This window comes from Sparus aurata, chromosome 18, assembly GCF_900880675.1.
Source record: "Sparus aurata chromosome 18, fSpaAur1.1, whole genome shotgun sequence".
NCBI classification, from domain to species: domain Eukaryota; kingdom Metazoa; phylum Chordata; class Actinopteri; order Spariformes; family Sparidae; genus Sparus; species Sparus aurata.
In genome coordinates this window covers 16,488,535-16,515,281 of record NC_044204.1, presented here as the reverse complement: position 1 = coordinate 16,515,281, position 26,747 = coordinate 16,488,535, and the positions used below count along the sequence as shown (strand labels likewise).

General features: G+C 41.4%; 4 protein-coding genes across 6 annotated transcripts in view; 2 read left to right on the top strand and 2 right to left on the bottom strand.

Moving 5' to 3' along the window:
* Positions 1-7,360, top strand: part of nrg2b (neuregulin 2b) — a 57,383-nt gene extending 50,023 nt beyond the window's left edge. For both annotated transcript variants that reach the window (XM_030397099.1, XM_030397098.1), the window contains 3 exons: positions 864-1,079; positions 2,771-2,954; positions 4,020-7,360. In XM_030397099.1, coding sequence (XP_030252959.1) covers positions 864-1,079; positions 2,771-2,954; positions 4,020-4,496 — 877 coding nt within the window. In that variant the 3' untranslated portion in view covers positions 4,497-7,360. The remainder of the gene's footprint in view (positions 1-863; positions 1,080-2,770; positions 2,955-4,019) is intronic.
* A 913-nt stretch (positions 7,361-8,273) lies between these two features.
* LOC115569155 (N-acetyllactosaminide beta-1,3-N-acetylglucosaminyltransferase 2) lies at positions 8,274-12,753 on the top strand. Its single transcript, XM_030397097.1, has 2 exons — positions 8,274-8,585; positions 9,812-12,753. The coding sequence occupies exon 2, from the start codon at positions 9,816-9,818 to the stop codon at positions 11,175-11,177; it is 1,362 nt and encodes a 453-aa protein (XP_030252957.1). The 5' UTR covers positions 8,274-8,585; positions 9,812-9,815; the 3' UTR covers positions 11,178-12,753.
* Positions 12,754-13,255: 502 nt separating this feature from the next.
* On the bottom strand, positions 13,256-17,450 carry eif1ad (eukaryotic translation initiation factor 1A domain containing). Of its 2 annotated transcripts, none has more exons than XM_030397355.1 (5): positions 17,295-17,450; positions 16,713-16,831; positions 16,513-16,621; positions 15,694-15,802; positions 13,256-15,593 (listed from the first exon to the last, which is right to left on the bottom strand). In XM_030397355.1, the coding sequence occupies exons 2-5, from the start codon at positions 16,797-16,799 to the stop codon at positions 15,353-15,355; spliced, it is 546 nt and encodes a 181-aa protein (XP_030253215.1). In that variant the 5' UTR covers positions 16,800-16,831; positions 17,295-17,450; the 3' UTR covers positions 13,256-15,352. The 2 variants fall into 2 exon arrangements, with proteins under 2 accessions (XP_030253215.1, XP_030253216.1); XM_030397356.1 differs by having other exon boundaries at positions 17,354-17,448.
* Positions 17,451-18,128: 678 nt separating this feature from the next.
* Positions 18,129-26,747, bottom strand: ctsf (cathepsin F). Its single transcript, XM_030397203.1, has 14 exons — positions 26,311-26,747; positions 25,626-25,736; positions 24,973-25,054; positions 23,358-23,419; positions 23,098-23,170; positions 22,295-22,408; positions 22,002-22,150; positions 20,938-21,034; positions 20,713-20,793; positions 20,452-20,571; positions 19,813-19,877; positions 19,571-19,661; positions 19,389-19,447; positions 18,129-18,855 (listed from the first exon to the last, which is right to left on the bottom strand). Exons 1-14 carry the CDS (start codon positions 26,554-26,556, stop codon positions 18,781-18,783), a joined length of 1,425 nt encoding a protein of 474 aa, XP_030253063.1. The 5' UTR covers positions 26,557-26,747; the 3' UTR covers positions 18,129-18,780.

Genomic DNA, 26,747 nt, shown 5'->3' with positions numbered 1-26,747 from the left:
AGTTAATTTGTATGTAAACTAATGTGGGGGTTTTCTACCTGGAAGCTGTTGTAAACAAACACTGTGATTCTGTCTATATAAGATGAATTTCAGTTGTAAACAGATATCTCTAATGAGGTCTGTGGGTTATCCAGATTAACAGGAATACTGTGATGTAATTGTGATTCTGAAAAGAAATATATTCCTGTTTGATTTCTTTAATGACATTTTTTTATGCTTTCTGCCAACAATACAAACCAAATCTGCTGCCATCCTAATGTGTTGTGTAGGCATGGCAGCAGATACCTCAGAGACAGCTATCTCAAAACTGGACAATTCCCCAAACATGGAACAAAGGTTTTGAAGACCCTCCAGTCGCATGATGTAATAATACTTGTTGTCAGTCTAGTTCAACTTGTTAAGAAGACTTTTTGTGATGCACTGTAGCAGTTTAGTCTACAAGTATAATGATAAAATCGACTGAATCAAGAGGAGAAAAAGTTACATCAGTTGTCAGACATTATTTGAAATACGTGTAGCGCCATTAAAGCAGAATTATGAAAGGTTTCACCACTGGAGGCTAGAACATGGACACTATAGACTTCGGTATTGTGTATACACTTAGCAGCTTTTTATTGCCAAAACATTCACAACTCAAGAGAACAACGTGTGTATTTTTGGCGGTGTCTGCCATGTTACAGAGAGTGACTTGATTCAGTGTTTTTATCAAAATAGTCACTTGATGGTGCTTTAACCAAAAAGGCATGTGAACATTTTGCAGTGCAGACTCTTTGCCCACTATTCCATCCACCTCTGTATCGTCCTGCCTCGTCAGCGCTGCCATAACCTTTTAAACTTGTTCTGCTAAACACCCACACCTGCAGACATGAGGAGCAGACGTGGAGCATGGAGCGAACAGAGAGTATGAACTCAGACTGCCAGTCAGGTGGGCTGTCCAGCTCAGTGGGAACCAGTAAGTGCAGCAGCCCGGCATGCATGGCGAGGAGGGCTGCCCACTGGGGCTGTACAGACGTGTCAGGACCAGGGATGCAATACGGGGATTCCTACGACTCTTTAAGAGACTCGCCTCACAGTGACAGGTAGGACAGGTGTGAATGTGTGTGTGTGTGTGATGGTGGTAGTGATAGGTGTTAACTCTGTTCATGCCTATGCAACACTTTTGCTTTGTTTTGGGGGGTTTTCACACTCGTCTATTTACTGTATAGCGACCCCAGGTGGCAGTAAATTGTTATACATTTTTCAGTGTGTCCAGGACTACATCACCCAGATGCTGTAATGTAATGTGAAGTTAGTGTTATCCTGCGACCCAGTTGAGTTCCTAGTTAATTAGATTTTTCATCAACATTGTCGGTGAATACTTTGTTGAAAAAGAACACTCACTAATTTCTGTTGATGTTTTGGATTTTGTTTGTAAAAGAAGAAATCACTTTATGTTAGTTGTGGGACATGGGTTAGGATTATTCGGTGACGAACGCACATTAAAGCTAATTTCTTTTGTTTATTTCTTTTTTGTTTTGAATAACTGTGGTGTTTCTACTGGACTCCTCTGTTTACCAGTTAGTGGTTTCATATATGTCCCAGAATGCCCTCTGACTAATAAACTGACCTGACATTACTGTATTAAGCAATATTTGTATTTCCTGTGTGCACTACAACAGTACAGATTTTCGAAGTTTAACATAAATATTTTGTCGATGTTTTTCAAATGACATAACTTGGAAATAAAAGTATGGTAAGTTAGGATTTAGAAAGTGAGACGTCTGTACATAATTGAGTCTGTGGTGATCTGCTGTGTTCCATATTGTGCTTCATATATCATTATTAACTAGTTTAGAGTTTCAGAAGATTTTTTTCATCAGAAACATGTAATTCACAAATCACTTTGGTGTTAAACTGACTCACTTCAGCAGTCAGACTTAGCAATGTATTTCATATTCTTGGGACTGACTGAGTGAGTGGCGAGGTGGCTCAGCAGTTAACACTGTGGTTTCATGGCAGAAAAGGTGGTGCGTGCAAGCCTCAGCCAGCTGGCTGCAGCGTCTCTGTGTGGAGTTTCCTCCCACAGTCCAAAGACTTGCAGGTCACATGGACTGCAAACACTAAACTGCCTGCAGGTGTGAATGTGGTTGTTTGTCTGTGTGTTAGCCCTATGATTGACTGGCGACCTGTTCGGGGTGTACCCCTGCTGTTTCCCAGTGCATGCTGGGAAGACTATAGAGGACAAAGGCTTTAGAAAACAGATGGATGGGACTCACTGGCACAATGACTTGGTACTGCTGTCAGTCCAAGTCACAAAGTATATCTGCATCAGACAAGTGCATCCAACCCCCCACTGATGTACTGCACTGGTTCATTTCATGACCTTATCAACAATTCTGGTGAGGCGTACTGTGAGGTCAGTGTCAGACTACTATACCCTAAAGCATAAGTTTCACCCAAAAATAAAAATGTGGTCATTATCTTCTCACCCTCATGCTGATGGAAAGTCAGGTGAAGTTTACAGCTTTGCAGCATTTTCCAACAACTGAACTATACAGGTGAACATATCCTTAATAGCAAAATCAAAATGCATACCAAAGGGAAAATTGTTGTTACAGAATGCAAAAATTGAATCTATTGAGTTCATGAGTTTCCTGAGCTTGTTTGTGTCAACCAGACATAATCATCTAATACACTTATGGCTAACTTATGGTTCTTTCTCAGGCCAGCGCACTTGCATGTATGTGGTCAAAGTGTGATACAATAATCTGCTGTCGTCTTTTCTATCCAGGTATGTGTCAGCACTGACCACACCAGCACGCTTGTCTCCGGTGGAGTTCCACTACCCCCCGTTGCCGCCCCAGGTGCCCACCTTTCAGATAACCTCGCCCAACACAAGCCACGCCCTTTCCCTGCCCCCCGCCGCTGCCGCCTATCACAGAGAGGACGATCAGCCGCTGTTACGATGCCCAGATGTACGTAGGAAAAACATACATCCATAAACTTGACTGTTGTATGCCATATCCCATGAAAAGACCAAAACCAGCAATGTGCAAGTTCATGACTCGATGTATTGACCTCATCATTTTCTGTGGCACTCAGCCCCAAGTCTGTTTAGTCCTACTGAAGGTTCAAACAACAATTATTTATATACATATATTTATAAACATGTAGTGCATTCTTTATTATCTTGTTGCTGCTGCTTCCATTCACAGCAACAAGATGATAATGTGATGATAATATAGCCGGCATCTTTATATTAAAAGTTCAACATCCGTGTCAACTCGCGTCAAGCATGTAATGCAGAGACCTCCTCCCTTTACTTGCCAGGGTCCTGCGCTTTGTTCATTTGGAAATCTGTTCCACCGGTCGAGTGCAACAGTGTGATCAGGGATCTTGTGGTAAAGATGGGGTAGAACAGTGTCTGTTTTCCTGTTCTTTGGCCAGACTAGGTTACATTTCCTCCATTTCATTTTCCTGTGTCTAGACATTAGCCAGGAGCAAGAGCCTCTCCCCCCTCCTCCCTGGGGCAGTCTGGCTGGACAGGTTGGATGGTCAAAAGATGCTGTTGGCAGTGATCGTCTCACAGTCTGCTGCTTTTAATCCGATGCTGTTAATTTAATTGCTGTCACTGGTAATCGGTGAAGTGTTTTGTGTTGATTTGAAAAGCAAAACTGAAGCGGAAATTGAAGGAGACTAAATCAACAGCACTTAACAGCTTAGCATTGTAGTTTTAAGTTAATACAACTCAAACAGCAGTAAATAGCTCATTTGTTGGGGACTATTTTCAGATTGATACATATTTGGTGCACCAGTGAGTTTTTACAGCAACAGGACAGTTTATTTTTTATTAGTTTTCTTATTTTTCTTTTCAAAGGAATAAGATACACTTTAGATGGACAGTACTTTTGAGTAAGGGATTCTTTGGGATTTGTTCACAGTAAAAAATAATGTACATTCCTTTGAGCAAACCCCTGACCAACATAGATATTTAACAGATACAGTTTCTATCAAACCTTCCACTCTGTCTCTTGTTTCAGGATGGAAGTTTATACAGGCAGCCGCGGCGTCCGCGGCGACCCTACCTGACGGAGAGCACAGGAAGTCTACCGTCCAGCCCCTACCGTCTCCCTGATGACGAGGCCTATGAGACCACGCAGGAGTACGCCTCTTCGCGGGAACCCATCCGGAGCCGGCGCCGTCCACGACGCAACCGCCTCAACGGACACATCTCCCAGCGTTCAGCGGGCCTACGGGACTACAGCTCACAGAGCTTCAGCCAGTCAGAGGAGGAGGAGGAAGAGGAGGAGGAAGAGGATGCTCACGGGGAGAGCACGCCTTTCCTTAGTATGCAGAACATGAACATGGACCCGCCCTTAACCGTCCCGGGTTACCGTTCGTCATCCGGTGCGGACACACGGACTCACCGCGGGCTGAGTCGGCCGGGGACGCGCAGCAACGGGCAGAGCCGCGGCTCCCAGTCGCAGCGCTCCAAGGCTGACAACATGCCCCTTTAAGACTTAACCTCCCCCCCACCCCCCCGCCACCGTCCACCCCCTCCACCTCACACACTTCCCTTCCTCCTACACACAACCAGTGGACTAGAGACCTGCACCTAGGAGAAATATTTTTATTTTGTATAACAGACAGATATTCTAAACAAATGAAATATTTATTTTCATTTCAGCAAAAATTGTCTACTAGCTAACAGCAAAGACTTTTTTTATAATGGGGGGGAAATATTTATATGTAAAGTTTTTTGATTTACAGCATTATGAGAGATGAAAAAATAAGAGAATTACGTGCCAATTTTTTCACAAGTTAGATAAATAGAATAATATTGTGGTGCCTTTTGCTGTATGCTGAAGTCGGAGGTCCCATTGAGTTTTTGTAGCCTTTCTTATAAAGACTCCTCGTTTTTATAGAGACCAACCCTCTTCCTTCCTTTTGCTTTGGTTTTCTCTCTGATTTGGGATCTTCTTCTTTTTGAACTGTGATCTGATTATGTCATCATGCAATATTGATTCCTCCTGTGTAAAAGGTGTCTGTTTACATGAGTATGATCCACGCGATGCGCTCGTTTCACAGGGACATTAGTCACTGACGCAACCGGAAGTGTAGGGTAGTTTTTCTGGGCTGATTTTTGGATGAATCACATGAGTCATTTCTGTCCTCGTTGCTGCCTCTCAGTTGTTTGTTGTTATTTCTGTGAAAACAAGATTGTTAGGGAGCTGGTGAGGGAAAGTGACTCCAGATTCCTGTGTAGGTGTTCAGGGTGTTGCCATGACACTGGTGGTGGTTGCAGTGTGTGTGCGTGTCTGTGTGCGTATGTGCGTGTGCGTGTGTGTGTGTGTGTGTGCATGCCTGTATGTACACCTCATGAAGCCTCATTTGGTTCTCACCCTCCAGGGTGTGGTCTCTTGTTTGACTGACATGCTCCTCTCACCAATCCTCACGCTGCCAGAAGCTCCATTGCACTGTAAGAACCTCCCTCCGTGAGCAGTCATTGGCCAGGGAGCTGCCGATCCAAACCGAACCTAACCAATCCAGTTGTAATCCAGCCTGACTCTGGCCTCCCGTGGACTGCCCAGCCCGCCCGTTTCCTATGCCAGCAGCTTAGAGCCGCACTGTGTCTCAGGACTTCCCCATCGCATCACAGCCAAAAGACTCAAAGCGAGAGCGCACGTCATTCTCAGTCACAGTTCAGTCCGCAGGCCAGACCCACGTCCCCTCACTCTCTTTCCTGTCCGTCCGTCAGGTCTGTTGCGTTCACTCGTGGCCATGATTAAGGGAGCGTGGGTAAAAACTCTTGGAAAAAGAAGGAAGATTCAATTGCTTTTTTCTTTTTTTCTTACTTCTAAAGGTTGTGTGTATGTGTGTAAGTGGGCTTGTGTGTCGCTGTGTGTGGGTCACGATGATGAAAAAAATGCAGAGACCACATCTGTTCACTATGTTTCAGGGGCGTAGCTAGAAACTCTGGAGCCCCTGAGAGGAGGATATCGCTCTGCCCCCCTCACCCCCCACCCCAATTCTTTTCCTTTCTTTACTTATAAAATCCAACTGGAAAGTTAACGGGCCTCTCCAGCTGTGGGCGCCTGGAATGGCCTTCCCCTTTTTCACCCCTGTAGCGACGGCACTGCTCTGATTGGTCTCGTGGGTCACTGCGTGCAGGTTCACACTGCTAGAGGGCAAGTTTCTGAGTCTGATTCTACTTTTTTCTTTAGCTCACAGCCAAACAGTGCTATATGATAATACTGAATACTGCATCCTTGATTTGCATTGCTATACCTTTATTGATTGAAACTTCTTTTGCTTGGTCATATTGACTGAATGATCTGTTACGTGTTTGTCTCCATCTGCCCCCTCCACCCCACATCGCCCCTCACCTTCATGTCTTTCTCACCCCCCGTACCGACCTTCAGAAGCAACTAGCAGATGAATTTAGGCCCCATCTCCAGATACAGATCAGAAACTCTTCCACGTCAGATACATATTGGGTTTAGAGACCCTTTCAAGCTCACCGAGGAAAATGTCAGATACAATATGTCCCTATTAGAGTTAATTTCCAATAAGTAGAGTTTTTTCTGTTTTTCTTTCTTCACGCAGGAGATGCATGGATCACAGATGTAGAAAGTACCTTAAAAATGTTGACGAACCCCTCCGATTCAGGGGGGAATCATGCTAGAAATTTATAAAAAACATTATTTGGGTTCATTGCCCAAAAGGTCTGCCTAGTTTTGTCTTACTATTCACTGTAATCAATCTGGGATTTGCAATGTGGAAATAACTGCAAGTGAGGGTAGTGTGCTTCTAGAGCTAGTTGAATTGTTAACACCCCCCACCCCACCCCCCCCGACCTCCTTCTCCTTACCCCTGCACTGCCCCCTCCCCCCTTTACATACACACTGACATTTCACACATCATACACTCGTCACACATATTGAAGCACACATGCACACAGACACAAACCCTCAAATGACACAAACACACACACACACACATCCTCCATGTTTGTGTTGTCAAGCAGTTTGCCTTCGTCTTTTTTACCTACCGACCCCCCCCCCCCACGCATTCCGACTCACCCTCACCCTCTCCCTCCCCCCTCACCCTCCCCCTCAAACCCCTCTGCATGTCCTAGTGGTACTGGTAGTTGGGTGCATGGAAAAAGCAGCAAGCAAATCGTTTTTCCACTCGGTGAAAAAATAAAAATGTGTCTTCATTTTAACATTCAGCAATAAAAATCCCCTTCTCTTCATGTCCATCATTCTTGGAATATGCTCGAAGATTTTTTGCAAGTTTTATCAAAAACATACTACTTGTAAAAGAAGAAAAATCCAAAACCACCCCTTCATATGAAAAATAAAACTTTATTCCTACCATTTTGAAACAGTCCTGTCATCTTTGTCACCACAAAAAAACTGGGTTTTTTTGCTGTTAATTTACAGGCAGTTGTTATCCATTATTACTACTTTATTTTTATAAAACCGAGTTAATAAAATCTAAATTTTGAGGTGAAGCGACTGTACAGTAAGAATGGAGTTGCACTGATAAAAAACACTAGATGGCAGCATTTACCTTTGTCTATTATTTGCTTCATTCTACTCCAAAGTGTTTTTTGGAGAAGGAATTTATACATGTGTTTTTTTGTTAAATATGTTCAATAATGGCTTATTGCAAAGAATGGTCACTACATTCAAGCAGCCATTTTTCACACTTCTTTCTCACTCCCTGTTGACTGTGTATTCCAACCTACTGTCATGACATCACTATCAGAAACTTACAACATTAAAACTTCCAGAGGAAGCTCGTCGGGACACCTTGAGTTAAGATTATTCTGTACATTGACTAGAACAGAGCACACGCTGCTGTAGCTGCTGTCACATTTCTTGCAGGTGGTGCAGGCTGAACTGAAGCTGTTGCCATCTGAGTGCCGACCAGTTACACCTGCCGAACCTGTTTTGGATGCCTCATGTCACTGTCAATTTAACAAAATACAGGTGATACCAGGCGTGCTCCAGGATGTCTCACCTCACACTTCCTGCTTTACCTGATAAGTGATTTGTGTTGGAGGGAGCTGCTCACCTGCCAGATCAGCAGTTAATCTGTGTTTGAAAGATACTTTGTTAACTTTGTTGTGGAGCTAGAATAGTGACACCAAGAGTCAGTGATGAAAAATTGTTGTTTGTCTAACATTTAGACTTCCCTTTTAAAGATCAGTGTGTATCCTCTGCTGGTGGCTCATTTCGCTGTAATGCAACATGTCATTCCTGTTAGTTCTCTTTCAGTGGGTGTTTCCCTTGTCTGCACACACACATGCCGGTGTCCTCTACGCAAACCTGCTGCATTTCATCATTGCTCACACACCTCTCTAGGAAGTACAGCAGCCTCATCAGCTAACTGGCTCATATGTTTGGACAGGAAAAGTATAAAGGATCTCCACTGACTTTCTGGATATAATATTTGGCTCTTGAGAGAGAGGGAATTTTTTTCTTGTTCTCAGAAATAAGACTATAATGGAGAATTAAGGTCACTAGTGTGGATCACCTGCTTTGCCTATTAAAAGCGATTCAGTTATCAGTGCCTGAAGGAGCCGTCACTTAAAATAGGTAAGCAAAACTACTGCTAACTATTTATTTATTTTTCAGAACCCTCATCTTGTCAAATTACTTATTGTAAATAAGTTGTAACTATAGTTATGAATATCATACAGTAAGGTTATTACTTTATTAACATGCAGATGTGGTAATTTCTGTATTTATCTGCTGATTGAACTGTACTTGACCACTTTACTAACTTCTCATTAAGGCCCAACTTTAAAGTTAATTCTTGACAGGACATCTTATCTCACCACAAGGTGCATTTAGCAGCAAATATGGAGCTTTAAGTCATATCACAGGACCTTCAGGCAGAGGGAGCCTGGTTGTCATGTGATTGTAGATGCACAAGTCCTTAGACAAGTGGAAATGTGAACATTAATGATTCCATTCCCATTTGGAAAATCCATCTATGGATTAAGATCATGTGATACAATAGAAAACAAGCAATTAAATTAAACCTTCTGATGAAATTTGGTCATATTTAAATATAATCTTATTCTCTTTAGTCTCATCTCAAGACTCTGTACAACTTTGTTTTACTCTGGGACAGGAGTTTTGTTTGCCAATTTAGGGAGTCGTGTATGATTAAGGGCCCCACAGAAAACACATTAACTTGTTGAAAGATCTATGATTGATGAGGGCAATTAATCTTTACGTTCCTTGAACACCAAATTCACTTTGCAGATAAGGCAGGTGACTTTAACTCTCCCCCGAGGTTGACGAAGTTAGAGTTCCTGAAACCTCCTTTCTTCCTTAAACATGACAAGCGTTTACTCTATGGTGAGCTTTTCATCTCTCTTCCACATTAATCTACCAAGTCATCCGCCGAAACACAGCTTTAGCATCGATGACAGAACATAATCCCTGTGACACTCAGCAGGCGCAACCATGAGTCATTCTTAACTTGACAGATACAGGCTTTTGAAGTGGAAGTACTGAAATGGAATGGTTCAAATATAATAAATTGCATTTCATGTAATGTTCATGGGCTGCAAAAAACATTGATGGCCATTCGAAAGGTGCGACTATTGATGAGGTGTTTCAGGAACAGTGTTTTCTGTGGGAGAGAGGAGCTTCTGTTGGGCATTTTAACTTTCAAGATCTTTTAGATGCAGAAGACTATATATAAAACACTGGGGGCGTGGGAAGAAACAAACAAAAATGCATCATGTCTCCTTTCCATCTCTTTTCACACAGATTTAAAATTTGTCCAAACTAACTTTGTGCATTTGCAGTTCAATGGCGCAGATCCAATGTCGCTGGCGTAACGTGTTGATCTGTGTGTGCTGCCCATGTATCTGCATGGTCTTGCTGATCATCTACGTCGGAGTTGTGGTGTGTATGGAGATGAATAGTAGAGGGACACCAGGTGGAGAATATGTCACACCCGGAACTATTTACTTCGAGGCCTCAGGATATTATAGGAGGAAGAGCCTTTCCTCACTCCCAAAAACTTGGTGGAAGCTCCACACAGATGGGGATCCCCTTTGGAACCGGCTCCAGCTGCCCGTGGACCGCTATTTCAGCCCCATCCTATCCCCAAACAACACTAAGAAGGGATTTAAAAATGATACTTTTCTTGAGTCCCCACTGACGCAAAGTTTCTCTGATGTTGTCAACTCGAATGGCACATCAAGAAACTTTACAGAGCTACCAGAGCAGATAAAAGAGTTTGTGAGACACATGCACAGGAGGGACTACAGAACCGTCCACCAGCCAAGTGGAGTATGTGGGGCTGGAGCACAGGATCAGAAGGAGAATACTCTGCTTCTTCTGGCCATTAAGACAACAGAGCTGAACTTTAAGAACCGACAGGCCATTCGACAGGCCTGGGGCCAGGTGGGATGGGTAGCTGGACAGAACAGCAGCGGAGGATACGTCCGCAGGGTGTTCCTAATAGGCAAAGAGGACCCTATAGAGCTTGGTGTGAACATATCTGAGTTACTGGAGCTGGAGAACAAACATTATGGAGACATTCTGCAATGGAACTTCAAGGACACGTTCTTCAACCTCACCCTGAAAGATGTGCTCTTCTGGAGCTGGTTCTCACGGTACTGCCACCGAACTCAATTCGTTTTTAAGGGCGATGACGACGTCTTCGTCAACACTGCAAACATTGTAACCTACCTCCAGGACCAGCTAAAGAGGCCAAACGCTCGCAAGACCTTAAAAGACTTTATGGTTGGGGATGTAATAGCTGCAGCTCTGCCCGACCGAAGCATCAAGTCCAAGTACTTCATCCCAGAGAGCTTCTACAAGGGCAACTATCCTGCCTATGCAGGTGGGGGAGGGGTTGTGTACTCTGGCTTGTTGGCAAAACGTCTGCACAGGATGTCTAAAAGGGTTCACCTGTTCCCCATCGACGACGTTTATGTGGGCATGTGTATGATTCGGCTTAACGCTTACCCCATCCACCACCCTGCCTTCCTCACGTTTGACTTTCCGGGAAAAGAAGAGGAGGAGCTGTGTGCGTACCACAAAATCCTACTGGTTCACAAACGAAGCCCCGCCCAGATAGTTAGATTGACGGCTGACATTAAAAAGACACAGGCGCAGTGTCGGGATGTGCCCCTGAGAGACGGAGTCAAGAAGGGGAAATAAACCCAACTGATCCTTTTTTAACTTTGACATCACAGTGCCATTCATTACTTTACATGGAACTAAATGTTTCATGGTATTAACCTGTAATGTTTTGAGACTGTTAGTCGGTGACCATCATGTCTTTTCTTACCTTTTGTTGTATCACTGCTTTTGTTTTTTTTCTTTATATCAATCGACACACACAATGAATATCCATAAAATGATGACATACCTATGACATGCAGACACGAGGCCTGCAGAAAAGTTTTCTATCAAGTTTCAAGCGGCAGACAATTGGACTTGTCAAAGCAGGAAATGCACAAGTGGAATTTATAACATTAATGATGGATGCATGCCTTTACGGTGGGATAGCTCCAGGGCTCTGACACTGAGCATGCTCAGTCTGTGACATGACTTACTGGAACACTTGTGTCATCGTTAACGTTATTGGTCACACCTGTGCTTTTACTGCTTTGACAAGTAGAAGAGATGCAGATGACTTACGCTGAAGTAGTTCATACAAACATGATCATGGAGGAACAAAATAACAGCACAACTGTATGCACAGTGCATTGTCAAGTTAATCCTCCCAAATCCCTCTAGTTTCAAGTTATATCCTCTAAGCTCAGGAAGCAGCGCTCCTAGACATGGTTATCTGTTTAACAACAAATGGGGACAGTTACTGCACAGCTTCTCACCTCGGACTCAGTGAGGAATAGAAAGAAAATGCGTAGACAGCAATAAGTCTGCTGCTGCAGACAGATCAAAGGCCGTCCTACGACTCTACATAAACTCAGCCGTTGTTTGTCTGAGATCCGTTCTGTAAACATATCTACTGCAGCTTTGAACTGCAAAGTTTGCAAAGGCCATGAGAGACATAAACTCATAGCTCAGATGTCACTATGCCCTCGTCTTATCAGGCCTAACCTTCATACAGGGTAAGTACGACATCTTATCCTGTTCTGGGCCGTAGACTTTTTTTTATCCCTCAGTGGCCACTGTTAGACAAAATTTTGTGAAAAATTGCTAAACTGCTCTTTAGCATTTTGTGAAAATGCTAAGCTATTGTAACAGTAGCACAAGTGGAGAAGAGGCACAAAGATTGTGTACTGACTCAGTACTGTGCGTTATACAACAATGTTTAACTAAAATGTGCCATCGTTTGCTACATTAGCCAACATAAACTACTGCACATATTGGACCTCTCAGTAAAACTCTTTCTATTGAACTGAGCTGTGAAAAGTTAATTTCAGATAGTGTTTGTTTTTTCCCTGAAATGTGTGCTATTACCTCTATGTACATAAATTGTGAATTCAAAGTAATTTTGTTAATTTAATTACTGTGAAGATGGGTTTGAGTTTACAGTGGTTAAGTCAGTAATGACCCTTTTTAAATGAGCGGCTGGTGTCATCCAATCAGCTCCCAGTGACATTTTACAGTGATTCCACACCAGTTAGGCTTGTGATAGAAGGCTACATAGCTAATGTGAGGAATGTGTTACATACATCCTTGTAAATGCATGTTAAGTATTTATTTTGTGTTCCAATAAACTTTCAATCCTTCCTGTTCTACTTCAGTGAAACTGACTCCTCTTGAAAGCACCCATCTTTATCAAAAAATTCAATCAAATTACAAAAGATTAAAGCACTCATGAACTGAAATCATGCCGAAAAACAGGCCCTTATTGTCCTATACTGGGACTGCACAAGACTGAAGACTGCTGTGGTCATCTTTGAAAAAATATATTGAAAATAAAAATAAACCACAAGAGAGAAGATAGCATGTCAGTTGCATGCAAGTTCTTTAGAAAAACAATGTTTCAGACAATGTGTATTGAATGTGTTTTTATTGCAATTTTATGGTTTAACAGATTTAAATATTACACTACATTATCCATAAGCTCCAAGTGCAATTATTACGTACATTTTGAATGTAAATAAACTCCCTCACTGGGTATGAGGGACCAAATCTCTCTAGACAGTGTCAAAGCTAAATTACATGAGAATTAAAATGTTGAGAAATGCATCTTTGCTGCAATTAATTATTTGCATATGTTCACAATAAGACTGTTCTTTCTAGAAATGATGCAAATATATCTATCAATGATATCCAATTTTTTATTCAACAATTATTTTCGCACACTAACCAGTTTCATCATAATTAATTATTTGCTAAATTCAATAAAATACATTAAAGCAGAAAACATTAAAATATTTTCAGGGTTATTTTTTTACCCCTGACTTCAATGACTGTTGGCTAAGAATAACTAGCTTTCAAAGTATTTGCTCTTTATAAGAATTTGGTGGCATCATGTAACAATCTTTCTGAAAAAGCATTAGTGTTGAAATTAAAACTAATTCACATTGCAGAGTTAGTTCACAGCACTATGAGCTCCCTCGACATACAAAACCAAATGTAAATTTCCTGTACAACTGGTTCCACCAGCAGTATAAATACACTGCTCAACAGCTTTACGTCAACAATGTGAGCTAATCTTTAGAAGTATTTAATAAATGTGGAGAATTGTGTTTAATTTCATACCCATGTTTGTTTTACTTCTGCAAAACTGTTTCCAGAGAAGGTTCTTTAAAAAGGTACCATATTGAACAATGTGAGATTTACATGTCTTTTCTGATTTTAAAGCATGTCTAGGTGTTAAACACTGTGATAAATACTGTGAAAGTATCAACCAGTGTAATCCACAGAGAAATGCGCACAGCCTATCTTCAGAAAACGAGCTGTCAGGACTTCTGTGAGGTTGTGATATCACCACTATACAATCACTACCCTCAGTCACAGCCCCAACACGGCCATGATTGTGCCAATAACAGAAGTGCTGAGGCAGAAACATGGAGAGTGGTGCCTGCTCAGGCCTGTGAGAGCTGACCAGTCAGAGCAGACTAGACTTTTTGGGAGGGCACAGAGAGAAACAGGAGCTAAAACTGGGTGTTGTTTTAACATAAAAACATGTTAACATGTTTTTCGGAGATCTCAAAAAGTAAAAGCATCAACTCGAAAATTAGCAGAATACGAGACCTTTAAATATCAAATAAAAAACAAACTAGTGAATTCTTGAAATGTATGACAAGGACAGGATGATGTCAAATCAAAGTACTGAAAAAAACACAGCTATGGAATTTATTTATTTCCAAAGGGTTCATCATTCAACAAACCAAAATCACCAACTTGGTAAGGAATGTCAGGAAAAGATGAGGCACGCAGCAGTCACTGACCAACTTGATACAAAGTCGACTGAAACAAAAGCATTTTGATCCTTCAGTGACAGAGTAAATCATAGTAACGATCAGAAACACTCAACTGAAATAGAAATTGTAAAATCAGCACTACAATGAGGTGTGGCGGTAACGGGTCAGCTTATCACAATAGTAAGTATTTGGTTTGGTTTGGTTTGGTTGGTTGGTTGGTTGAAGTTTCTGCTATCAATTGGTCAACAGCACCCATCCAACAGACTTTCAATGGCGTAACACTCTTAAGCGGCACATATCGTCACGGGTCAGTGGAATACCAGCGGATTAACAGCGGCCTACCACTCCAAGGATCGGTATACCAGTCTAGGGATGAATATATGCCGCTGAGCAGCAATTGACATACCTCTGGCCACTTTTCGATCTTGGCGTCACTCAAGGTGCTGAAGATCCTCGCCACACCCTAACCCCTCTAACTGTCATTACAACTGAAATCAAACATGACAAATGTGGGTTTAGTATTATTATGCAATTTTGGAAGTTTTTAACAAATTTATTTTGTCCTATGGAGGAGAATGAGTGGATATAATAGTTTACATTAACATTATCCTGCAAATGTATGTTAAGGTCTGCATATACAGTATACCCTAATGTAATGTAGGACTGGCTGCACTGAATCAGTATATAAACATGCTCCAGTGATACATTTTCAGAAAGACACTGAAAAATACATTAGAAATGTATTTTACAGAATTTCAAGCACTGTAAATCACTAGATTCATAGTTGATTTCAACATTACTGACTTTTTGGAGATGAGACTTATTTTTGCTCTATTAAGCTGAAGACCATTCATTCGGCCCAGCCACTTAATGTCTTCAAAAGCCTGTCATACAAGAACTGCAGAGGGAGCTGTTGTATGAGGAGCAGCAGTCAGATTCCATGATCTCCACAGCTCAGACTCACGATTGTCCACATATTCAGCTCTGCCACTAAGAGTCCTTTTCTGTCCTTTCGTCTTTGTCATCATCTTCTTCTTCCTCACTGTCCTCCTCCTCGTCACTCTCGCTGTACTGGTAGTTACAGCGGTTGGTGTTTACAAAGAGGTCACTCTCATCGTCTTCAGAGTCACTGACGTCCTCTTCCTCGTCTTTCTCCTCCATTCCCTCTTCCTTTTCCTGCCGTTTGCTTGTCTTGTCCTGCTCTGACAGCTCCTCCATGAAACCCTCTGGCCTGAGGATGGTTAGAAAAACGAACACAACACAGTCGATTATACTTTACAAAATGATGCTGGTGGTGTGATGTGTGTCTACACGTGTGTGTTCAGACTCACCACTGCTGTTGCTTTTGCAGGTTCTGAATGTGATCTTTGTACAGAATGAAGCTGATCTCAGCCTTCACCTTCTCTCCTTCTTCAATGGGATCCACAATCACATAATCACCTAAAGGATCAGAAAGGAGACAGATTTTAAATGTGAACCAAAACATAAAAGGTCATTCTTAATGCAGAGAGATTGTATTTTCTTTGTCAGTAGCCTACTTACTAATAAGTAGTCGCACTAATACAAGTGCAACTACACAGTTTCACTGGTTGCATCAGTGCACCTGAAATTCAATAGTATGTTTTTTTTTGTTTTTTTTAAATGACTAAAATCATCACAATTTCTTGTTGTGTGTAATTCAATAAAGAAAAACATGTATTTGCACCTTTATTCCTGTATGATTTGCACAGTGTTAATGGATCATTAGGTGCACCTACACTACTCAAAATGAGTTAGGGACATCGGGATAGTTTAGTGTTTGACCTGATTGTTTATTCTGTGACATATCTGAATTCCTATTTTGTGTTTAGTGAATATTTTTGGTCCCAATAGAAATCATGAGACATGTTTCTTTTGACTTTTATTGCATATCTATGCACATACATTTATGCAGCCAGTATCCCTACCTAATTTTGAGTAGTGTAAGTTATCTGCTAGGGCACCTAGATGAGAAAGTTAGGCACACCATTGCAACCAGTGTGAAAAATTAGTCTGGAGGCCTGGTTCTGACTACTGACATCAGTGTTTAGTTATTTGAGCTGGCTGACAAACACTGAACGGTCCCTGTACTAATCTGTAAAACTTAATCTAAACAACCCATCAGAAGTTACCTCTCTTGATCCAGATGTTCTTGCGGAACTTGGTGGGCATGCTCACCAGGAAAGTCTCACCCTGGGCCGTGACAGCTTCATGAAGGTTGTTACCACGGCTACCAGTAACCTACAAGTGCACAGGTACAGGATGGAGATACGTTCACCACAGTGTCTTACTGTCTTACTTACTTGTAATACGCAGGCCATGAACAGCTCACCTTTACAATCTGCTGGTTCTCTGTGGGCGTGACAAAATCTCCAAGAACCTCCTTGACAACATGTTTGCGTTTAGTGGCCTGTGACATTATCAACGGTGGGCTTCAGGTTCCTTCGCCAGCTGTAACACAAGAGTGTGGTGATGAAGTGCTGATAAACAGCAGTACAGTAGCTGAGGCCCTACATTGGGAATTCAGCTGTTGTAAACTGACCAAACATTGAGGAGACAATTGACCAAAACAAGAGATTCGCCAAACCACAAGATGAAGTGCCGCGTTAAAAGCCAGACTCATTAAAATTAGGTCAACCATAGTGAGTAGTTAGCTTTTGTTAGCAACATTTATCAAACTTTTACTATCTCGTTGATGTCAATGATTGTTGGACGAAAGACAGCGGTTTCCGTCGCCACAGCTGCATATAATATATAACTACAAGCGTAAGCAATTAACTGCTCCCTTACAAAAATAACAATACTACTAAAGTTGCTCGTTTCGGTTAGCTGAATAAGCTAATATTAGCTAGCTATCTCAAACTGTGTCCCTACGCTCAGTTCAACTAGCTACATTAGCGTGTAACATCCTAACCTTGAGAGAAAGAAAAGATAAATGTGATTCTGTGAAGCTTGACAGCAGCTAAAAAACACCTTCGAAAAACACACGTTGCGATGTTTTATCATTAAAGCCGAACCACATGTGTCTGTGTTTTCTGACGACACTAAACTTTGTACTTCCGGTGACGAGTGGTCCACCGTTTCAAAGTAAAGGTTGTCTGTTTCTCTTTATCTTTGGACTAAACGACCCTGCGATGGCCAGAGCTACACTTCACATTTCAGATGAAGAAGTGGGATTTAGAATTGAACTTTTTCACTTCGGCATCATTTGCTATTTCCTGTCCGACTAAATTTGTAAGTCAAAGGTTTATAAAAAAAATATTTTTCTCCTGCTTCCCCGGCTCTTGTTCTTCCGTGTTAGTGCCGTAGCATTGTGGGAAATAGAGTGTCTCTCAATATGAGCAACAATCAATACAAAAATCACTCAATGACGCTGCTGTTCTCATAAAATACACATTGGTATCATGGGTACAAAACATGCTTCCCTTTATAGATGTCAGCGTTAAAATTTCAGATGTTTCTAAAAAACAAAAAATAAATTTAAAACAATTGTTAAATGCTCAGTTAAACTACAACTAAGTTTCCCATCACTGTAATAGCTGTGCATGTCTGCATGTAGTTTCACCTGACATTTCATATACATATCTGTCATTTTATTTATTAAATATGTACTGTGGTATATGAATAAAGGTTTTATAAAGAGATCAAAGTCTTAATAATATACGTTAATGTAGCATTTGTTTTTTATTAATGCAGTTTAAATCTTCAGTTTCATTGCATGTAAGATAAGAACACCACAAACAAAGAATAGGACTCCACACATTTTTATTCAACCTTCATTCATTCATTACTGACTTTGAGCAGTTTACAATTTAATTGCAGTTATGTAGTAATGTGCAGACCAATATAAGGTAAAACCCCATAATTCAAAAAAAAAAAAACCCTCTCAAATACTACATAGCATTAACACAAGCACTGGTAAAGGAACATCCAAGTGAGCTGACAAGACACAAGTCTGACTGCAATGAGTGCATGTTCTTCGTCGAACATGAGCTGTTACTGGGAAAAAGGATGCGTTAAAACCAATACTGCCTAAAACACAGCAATCATCATGACCTGCAGATCTAACGGAAAGAAATGAGCACATACAATCTACTTTAAAATTACTATAAAATTCTGTGCAACACTAGCTTCATCAGAGCTGGTATGTTTTGAGTAAATTGTAAAGAGGCCTGAGGTATGAAGATGGAACACTAGACTGGTTTAACGGAAAAGCAACATCAGTAGGACTTCATTTATGTCTGATAGTGATCATCATGAAGCCTGGCTCAAATGTGTGTGTGTACTGTAAAGCTGGGGTCAGTCTGTGTGCGTGTGTGTGTGTGTGTGTGTGTGTGTGTGTGTGTGTGTGTGTGTGTGTGTGCGTGTGTGTGTGTGTGTGAATATATGTCATTTGTGGTTTAGTTGACTACAGCAGATGAGCACATCTTGTTGATCCCACAGGCATTAGACCCCCTGTAAAGGTAGTAGTAACCCTGTAAGAGAGACAAAGAGAAATGAACACATGCACTGTCACAACATTACATGAGTAGCAACAAAGTAGGAAAGGAACTTTATTTAACTATTTCTTTACTAGTCATTAAATGCTTCAGTTTAATACAAAATAGTAGTGAGTTTTGTACAGTATGATGCAATCCAAAAGTACAACACAAGACTGTATCAATAGGCTGAAACATCTTTTTGACAGCCGATACAGGCGGAATTTGGCTCAAATGCTATTGACACAGATTAATCTACAATTTTTTATGATCACTTATTATTACTTACAGACGGATTAGGTCTTGCTGTGTCGAATTCAGTAGAGCACACTGACACATATTAGGTGAGATGTTACACTAAAGACTGGTTTGTACTTTTCATCTCGTCATACAAGATATTCAGGTGATACCTTTCATTTTAAATCAGTTTAGTTAGTGGCTCTATTTCAAAGAAAAATTCAGTCTCATTTTTAAGAACCCTTCCAGTCTCTCTCGAACTCGAAGAGTGTTAATATGTTTGGTTGTCTTACCTGTTCTCCATAATCCTCTCCCCAGCTGTTTTTGATGGCCCAGAATGGGATACCTTTACCTGAAAACACAGAAACATTCATGCAGTGCATTGGCTCCATCCTGATTCACAAAAATGATCATCCGGCCAAACAAGAAGAACAAATGTAATAAAACAATCGGAGGATATTAACAACACACTTACGTTCTCCATATCCCACCATCAGCACAGCGTGGTCAATCATCCAGGGGTTGCAGAAGATCTTCAAAGGGTGAGATACACCCTTCCTGTAGAACTACAGACAGAAACAGAATACATTTTGACATTGTGTTGTCTCTTTATTTGTAGTTCTCATGGAGGTGAGGCATGTGATAAGTATGCCAGATTCTAGTGATTCAGCCATTGTCATTCAGCTGTGGTGGCTGTAGCAGTGATGAAATGCTTACCTGCATGGCGAAAGCATTCAGAGCAACAGAGATTGGTCCATTCTCAGCCAGCCAAGCTGCAATTTCTGAGGAGACAAGAGACAACAAAACAAGTTTGTTTCACAAAATAAATTAACAAAATAAATCAAATCTAGTTAGAATGTATCGTGTAGAATTGTAAAAATGAACACCCATCTATCTCCTCAATAGATTTGTCTTTGAAATAGGAAATGACAGTTAGGTGGAGTTCGAGTTAGTTCATGTATTCTCATCAGTGTCTCATCACTCTTAAGACTCTTTCACACATACTGTAGTTCCCAATGAATTAGAGGGTCAACACGAATGCTAGCTAAGCTAACTTCCACTCTTCACATATGCAGCTTCATTCAGGAACATGACAATCATTGTTAGGGAGAGTCCATTTCCCTGAAATGTTACAAGGTCAGGGGGAGGGAAATTGGCAGCACAGATTTCCCTGAATATCGACCCGCGGGTGCTCACACATGACCCCATGCAGGAACTGATTCTGAGAAAGGGGCTTCAGATAAAAATAAAACTTCTTAGTGTGTGTTGTAGTAAGAAATTCTGTCTACATATGTGTAAGCGTTTTCCTCCTCCCATTCTTTTTCAATCCCTCTCTATTCAACTCAGCCCACTCACCCTTCTCGTCTTTGGACAGCTCCACAGAGCTGTTGATGTAGGCGGCCACCTTCCCACTGGTGAAGTCGCACCTCTGCTTGTGCCCGCTGTAGGAGTAATCAGCCTCTGACTCCAGACCACCTTAATACACAAATGAAGTTTGAAAGGTTTATGCCATTTAAATAAATGGCTGTAATGTCCTGAGAAAAAATGAGGATTGGAAGCTTAAAAAGATTCAGAATGATTGCACACATCACTCGTCCTCCGCCACATCTTTCTTACCCAGCTTCTCAATAGCTTCATAAGCATTTGACGGCAGCCCTCCCCTGCACGCCTGGTCCAGCCCGTCACAGTCAACCAGCTCTGTTAGGGACAAATTGATAAACCAATCAAACCATGGCTTCTTAACTGCAAATGTAAACAATGATTTCACTTTCTGCAGGGCAAAGTTTTTGAATTATTGTAACATCTTTTTTTTAGTTAGTTTGTTTGTGCATCAGGTGTTACCTTGTTCCGACAGGGACAGCAACGACCCATTTTTTAGGAACCACTGGCCTTCAATGTTGCCTGTGACAGAAAAGGCCCAGCAGGATCCACACATACCCTACACACACACACACACACACACACACACACACACACACACACACACACACACACACACACACACACACACACAGGAAGTCAGCATGAAGTAGGAAGCAGGTGTAATTACAGTTTTTATTGATTGCTTTGATGCAGCAGTCAACTCAAACTCCACATTTTCAAAACAGTTAACACACAGGCTGAAACAGTGGCACTCATGGTCAAAATGACTCATTTTGTTTGCAAAAGGCTCTATCCGTGCCAAAACATTTCAAATATGCAACAAAAGCTAAATTTGCCTTCAATCAACACAACTTGCAAACAAGTGTACAAGCTCTTCCAATCAACCATTACACAGTGCGCAACAAAATACAAAATACAGCACTCAGTGTTGATACTCAGTCTCTTCTGTCTTGACGATGGGGCCACATGGCCTCATCCACATCACATTCATTATCCTCTCTTGCAATGAACCAAGGGAAAAATCTTCTTGCATGCCATCCAACCTTGACATTCCTCTTCACCTATTTCTCACTCTCATCTGCCTTAGACCTCTTCAATCCATGTTGGCAAAGAACAACACAGCCGCTGCACTTTTTAAGGCCTGCAGACTGATTGCTCATTGAAGATTTGTGTTTAGGAGTGTCATACAGGTGCTTTAGTGATTTCATACTGATGTAGGTAGTTTCTAATAGTTAGGAACAGATGGTTTCTGTTTGGTTACCATAGCTAAAACAATGGAGTTTGGACTGCTTGAATGACATCCGTGTTAACTGTTCTGCAAAAGGGTGAGGAAAATGTGTCAATTTAATGAGAAAGGGTTAACACATTTGCAAGAGGTGTCTTGTGCTCTGCTGAGACAGTGATGATGAAAACCGAGTGGATTCCAGTTTGTTTAAACAGGTCAAAGCAATCAATAAAATCTGTAATTCATTAGCAACATGCTATTTAGGGTAGCTGCTCTATAATCAACTGATTGATTGTACCTGGTTCTTAACGGGACTGACAGCTCCATGATCCCGCCAATCCCAGCTAGTGGGGGCGGGGTCTCGGGCAGGAGATGCTGGCTTCATCGCTCGATGAAGAGTCCATTGACTCAGCAGCGGGTTCAGGTATGTAGAGCGAAACTCTTCCTCTGGGGAAAGCAGTCACACGCTTGAGTTACTCAAGAGGAGATTTGTTGGAGAAGAGCTGATGTAACACATGAAATGCGGAAGATGCACTTCCTCAAAGGAAACAGTGTGGAAATACAAGTACACGTGCACAGACATGCACATACCGGTCAGATCACTGAACTTGGTGACTCCATATTCAGCTGAGCCTTGATCCAGTGACTGGAGCTTCTCAGCAGTCTTCAGGTTCTCGTGGAAGATGCGCAAACGTTGGTCTGCCTCTACAGAAGTCAAATAAACACAAAGTTAAAAACGATCAGGCGCTTGAAAGTTTCCCTGCCTTGTTTATACATGTTATAAAGTCAGGAACACTACAGCAAACAAAAAACAATCCTTATCTAATCTTTTGTTAATTATCAATTATCTGTTATTATTATACTATTAGTCCTTTTCACACCGAGCCCCTGCAATACTACTGCAATGAATGCCACCATTACTATGGATTTGATTTTAACACTGAACCAAACAATGCCGGCATAATGTCACCCCAGTGTGTGATTTTAGATAGCATGGTGTCATTCTAGAGGCAAACGAGGCACAAAGTTTAGCACACTGTGTTTAGCAGCGTGTACACCTGCTCATCCTTTTATTTTGGTTTCCTGGAATTGTATTCATAACTATATGGTTATCTGTCATGGTTATGTTGCGTTTAAGGTCTTAACTATTTTGTTCATGTTTATTCCATGCTGATGCTTAATAGCCATCAGCACACATCACTTATTTTAAAGGCTCTCAATTGACATGGGAATTTATAATCTACGTTTTCATACAGCAAGAAAGGCTTCTATTGTTGCCACGTTTAGGCTGTGAGTACATCAGAGGTTCAGGGTGTTGAGACAAGAATGTGACACTATATAACTCATGCTATGTTTTGAATGTTCAGTACATACTGTATGTCTCAGTCACTCACCTTCCTGGCTGCTGTAGACCTTATTGTATTTCACCATAAATTCTTTGAACTGGCCTAACAGCTCCATCGACTCCTGCCAAAGGAAGGGAAGACCAACAAACAGAATCAACACAGACCTTCTCCTCAAGCTCAAGTTCAAATGGATAATAGCAGCTTACACAACACTGCTGGAGAACATAAGAAGCAAATAACAAGATAAAGCTTAACACAAACATTGTTGTCAGCACCGTTATTGATCCCAAACATATCATAATTTTTACCTCCAGGGGCTGGCTGGTTGATGCATCCGTCACTTTGTTGGTTTCTTCTAGTTGAGGTTCACCTGATAAGAGAGACATTGAGGACGTTGTTGTTGTTATGTGTCAATAGAAGATTAAAAATCAACATTTATTCACGGATGTTTACCATATTTATCTCTTTGGTATAGAACCAGACGTTTCCAGCACAAAGGTAAACAATAGCGTTACATAATAAGGTCATAATTACCAAACCGTTTTTAGCAACATGCACATTTTTTTTCTTCCTATGTTACACCAAACGGAACAAGACATGCTCAAAATGAACATCCTCTTCCACGGAGTCCACCATGTTGCACCGCCTTGTTTCTACAATAGCCCAGAACAGCCAGACCAAACACTGGCTCAAATGTTGAGTAAGAGTAAAAAAGAACTTGCTTTTAAAAGTACTTAAGTATCCAAAAGTACATGCTTTTAAATTTACTTTAAGTAAAGGTAAGAGTAAGAGTAAAATTCTTATTGTTCCACATCAATGAATTACTATAATTTTTTCTAAATGAATGTAAGGACCTTTTAACTCTTGTTTCTGAGAATGAACTCTTTGAAACCACCTGCACTGATGTGCTTGCTTTTAGAACCACAATGTTATATAAAGCCTGCAGAAACACCTATAAAAACAAATAAAAATGAACGGGATCACAGGAGGACAGCAGATGTTGCAGATGCAGATGTTTATTAACAATCATTAAAACTGTAACTAAATGAACCTGCACCGTCCAACTAACTCTCTATCATTTAGCTAAATTGGGAACTGGAACCCCCTCAAAGACCAATGTTGTCCCCAGACCACTGGTTGAGAATCACTGCTTTACAAAAAACTACATCTGATGCAGCCATTGTCGCGGTTTTGTGTTGACAAACGCAGTCGAGAGCGTGGCTACTTTGGTGGTATCCTTATGGGGAGGGATGACGTATTTCCGCTTTTACGTAGATCCCAGTGGAGAGCGTGCACTGTGATAGGTTTCCTTCTTTGACAAACACAACTTGTGTCCAATAGTATTTTAGAAAAAAAAAAAAAAGAAAAGAGCAGACCTGAAAGTAACGAGTACTTTTCAGCCTTCCTAGAAATTAACTCGAGTAAAAGTAAAAACATTTGTCTTGGAAATGTATTCAAGTAAGAGTAATAAGTACCAAAGAAATCTAATACTCAAGTAAAGTACAAATCCTCTGGATATGTACTTAAGTACAGTACTCAAGTAAATTTACTCCGTTACTGTCCACCACAGCACATTTGTAAGGGGACAACGAGACGAGGGGTTCTCAGTTGGTTGCAATCTGCAACCCCGTTGGTAGATGTCACTAGATCATACGCACTGAACCTTTAAAGATGACTTTCTGTATATATGGTGTAACAAAAAGTCTGGCAGAGTCAATCCTGTAAAATCATGCTGCTATTAAAGAGGAAGCAAATTATCATGGGACAACACTGAAACAACATAAATAGCATTACAATTAATCTAGGATACTGGTGCAGAGGAACCACGGTCATCTATTGTAAACCTTAGCTAAGGACAGCTGTATCCGAAAAAAACATTGGTCTTATTTGTTTAATGATCAATGATTTTGGCTGCCAACTGACCTTTAGGCTGGCACTTCTGTTTGAGCAGAGTTGAAGTGCCCTGCCAGGGGATGTCCCACACTTCGAACACACACACCTCAGTCTAAATAAAAACGTACACAGAGACATAGACATTCTATATCATAAACAGTGAAATCATCTGATTTTATTGTCATACACAGTATATCTGATTACAGTGTTGAAAATTGATTGAATAAGTAGAATAATGTGTTTCACACAGTGCAGTCAGAGCTCACAACATCAAATAGAGCAAGTTATTCCTAACTGGAGTGAAACTGATTAATTTAGACTTTATCTTTTTTCTTCTTGATTATGATAGAGAAAAACAGGAACAGGTTTCCACGATAAAGTCCAAGAAAAGAGGGACTAAAGAGAAGTTCCTGTGTCAGTGCTGTGTATGCATGCATGCGGGCATGAGGCACGAGCGTGCTCAGGGCTACTTTAAGTCAGACTATGGTCACAAGATCAGCTGGCTGGAGATGTCTGAACAAACAGAACTACACTGTTGCATATTAAACTGTTACACAGTCACATCATGGGATATGCCATTTCTAAACCATAATAATGACCTACACTGAGCTAATCTCTCTTATAATTCACTCTCCCTCTCTCTCTCTCTCTCTCTCTCTCTCACACACACACACACATCCTACCTTGAGTTTCTCTGACTCAGGATAGAAGTCACATGTCCTTAGCATTGTGGATTTCTTACATTGAGTGTTACTTAGTTCCACTGTTATGGTGTAGCGGATACCCTTCACCAGCTGGAAAACAGACACACACACACACATAGACAGGGGTCATTTTTAATATACAGACAAGAAATCTTACCCTTAAAAGGGGCTTTATTCAGACATGTCCCTAACTGTGCTGGAGTCTAGTGTACTAGTGGTCCCAGAATAGCAGACCAAGCTTTTACTGAGTGTATATTGGCTATGTTGTAGAATCTGGATGCTTCTTTTGCTGCATGGACACTATGGTGGCAGGGCCCTGCTGCTGGGTGCGCTGACTACTGAACAATAATCATCTTTATTGTATACACAGGAACATTTGTGCCGCAGTGACCAGTTTATGCCTTTATTTTGAAAGTATGTCACCTTTATTCCGGCATTTGTTTAGCTAACACTTGGTAGCATTACGCAGGTTTAAATGGCCCCCAGCCTCTGTTGTTTACAAAAAACTGAGCACATATAACTCTTACTGCAATGTCCTAAATAATTAAAAACACCGTTCTCATCCACATCAGACTGTTATGGCAAAATATGACAATGCTGTGAATAAATTAACGTGAAAACTGTTACGAGCCGACGTCTTTGTGGTTGCTCTTGTTGATGTTACCTGTTTGGTGGCAGAGAGAAGCCGGCTGACTTTGCGGAGGTGCATGGCGTTGGAGCCCCGGTTGTAACGCTCTTCGGCGAAGGCCAGGGCCTTCTTCAGGCCTGGGTCGGACTCATGGAGCTTAACGGGGGAGCCGGGGGGTCCGAACAGAGGCCGGTCGAGGTCCTCGCCAAGCCCGAGTACCGAGCCCAGCACGGCGGCCAAGGCCAGCCACGGGATTAAAGGACAACTGCGGAATCCGGCCATCGTGTTGATCCCGGTGCGTCGTCAAAAAGAGAAAGGGACCAATGTGAAGTCCTCGCTCACTTATAAAGGGAGAGATGTTTGTTTTCCTAGAAGACAAATCGATATGGAGTTATCTGCAGCGGTTATACAAGCGGTAACAACAGGGTTGTTGCCAAACAAACTGATGGTGAGGCTGTGGGAGGAGACAGGAG

Bases quoted from the DNA above. Each gene is read 5' to 3' on its own strand.
- LOC115569155 (XM_030397097.1), top strand. From the start codon at position 9,816: ATGGCGCAGATCCAATGTCGCTGGCGTAACGTGTTGATCTGTGTGTGC.
- eif1ad (XM_030397355.1), bottom strand. From the start codon at position 16,799: ATGTCACAGGCCACTAAACGCAAACATGTTGTCAAGGAGGTTCTTGGA. The intron at 16,622-16,712 runs GTGAGCTGTTCA...GTGCACTTGTAG, and splicing joins AGAACCAGCAGATTGTAAAG to GTTACTGGTAGCCGTGGTAA. The intron at 15,594-15,693 runs GTGAGTCTGAAC...AACCATCCTCAG, and splicing joins CTGCAAAAGCAACAGCAGTG to GCCAGAGGGTTTCATGGAGG.
- ctsf (XM_030397203.1), bottom strand. From the start codon at position 26,556: ATGGCCGGATTCCGCAGTTGTCCTTTAATCCCGTGGCTGGCCTTGGCC. The intron at 25,055-25,625 runs GTAGGATGTGTG...GTTTTTATTTAG, and splicing joins CTGAGTCAGAGAAACTCAAG to ACTGAGGTGTGTGTGTTCGA. The intron at 19,662-19,812 runs GTAAGCATTTCA...TTCTGTCTGTAG, and splicing joins TGAATGCTTTCGCCATGCAG to TTCTACAGGAAGGGTGTATC.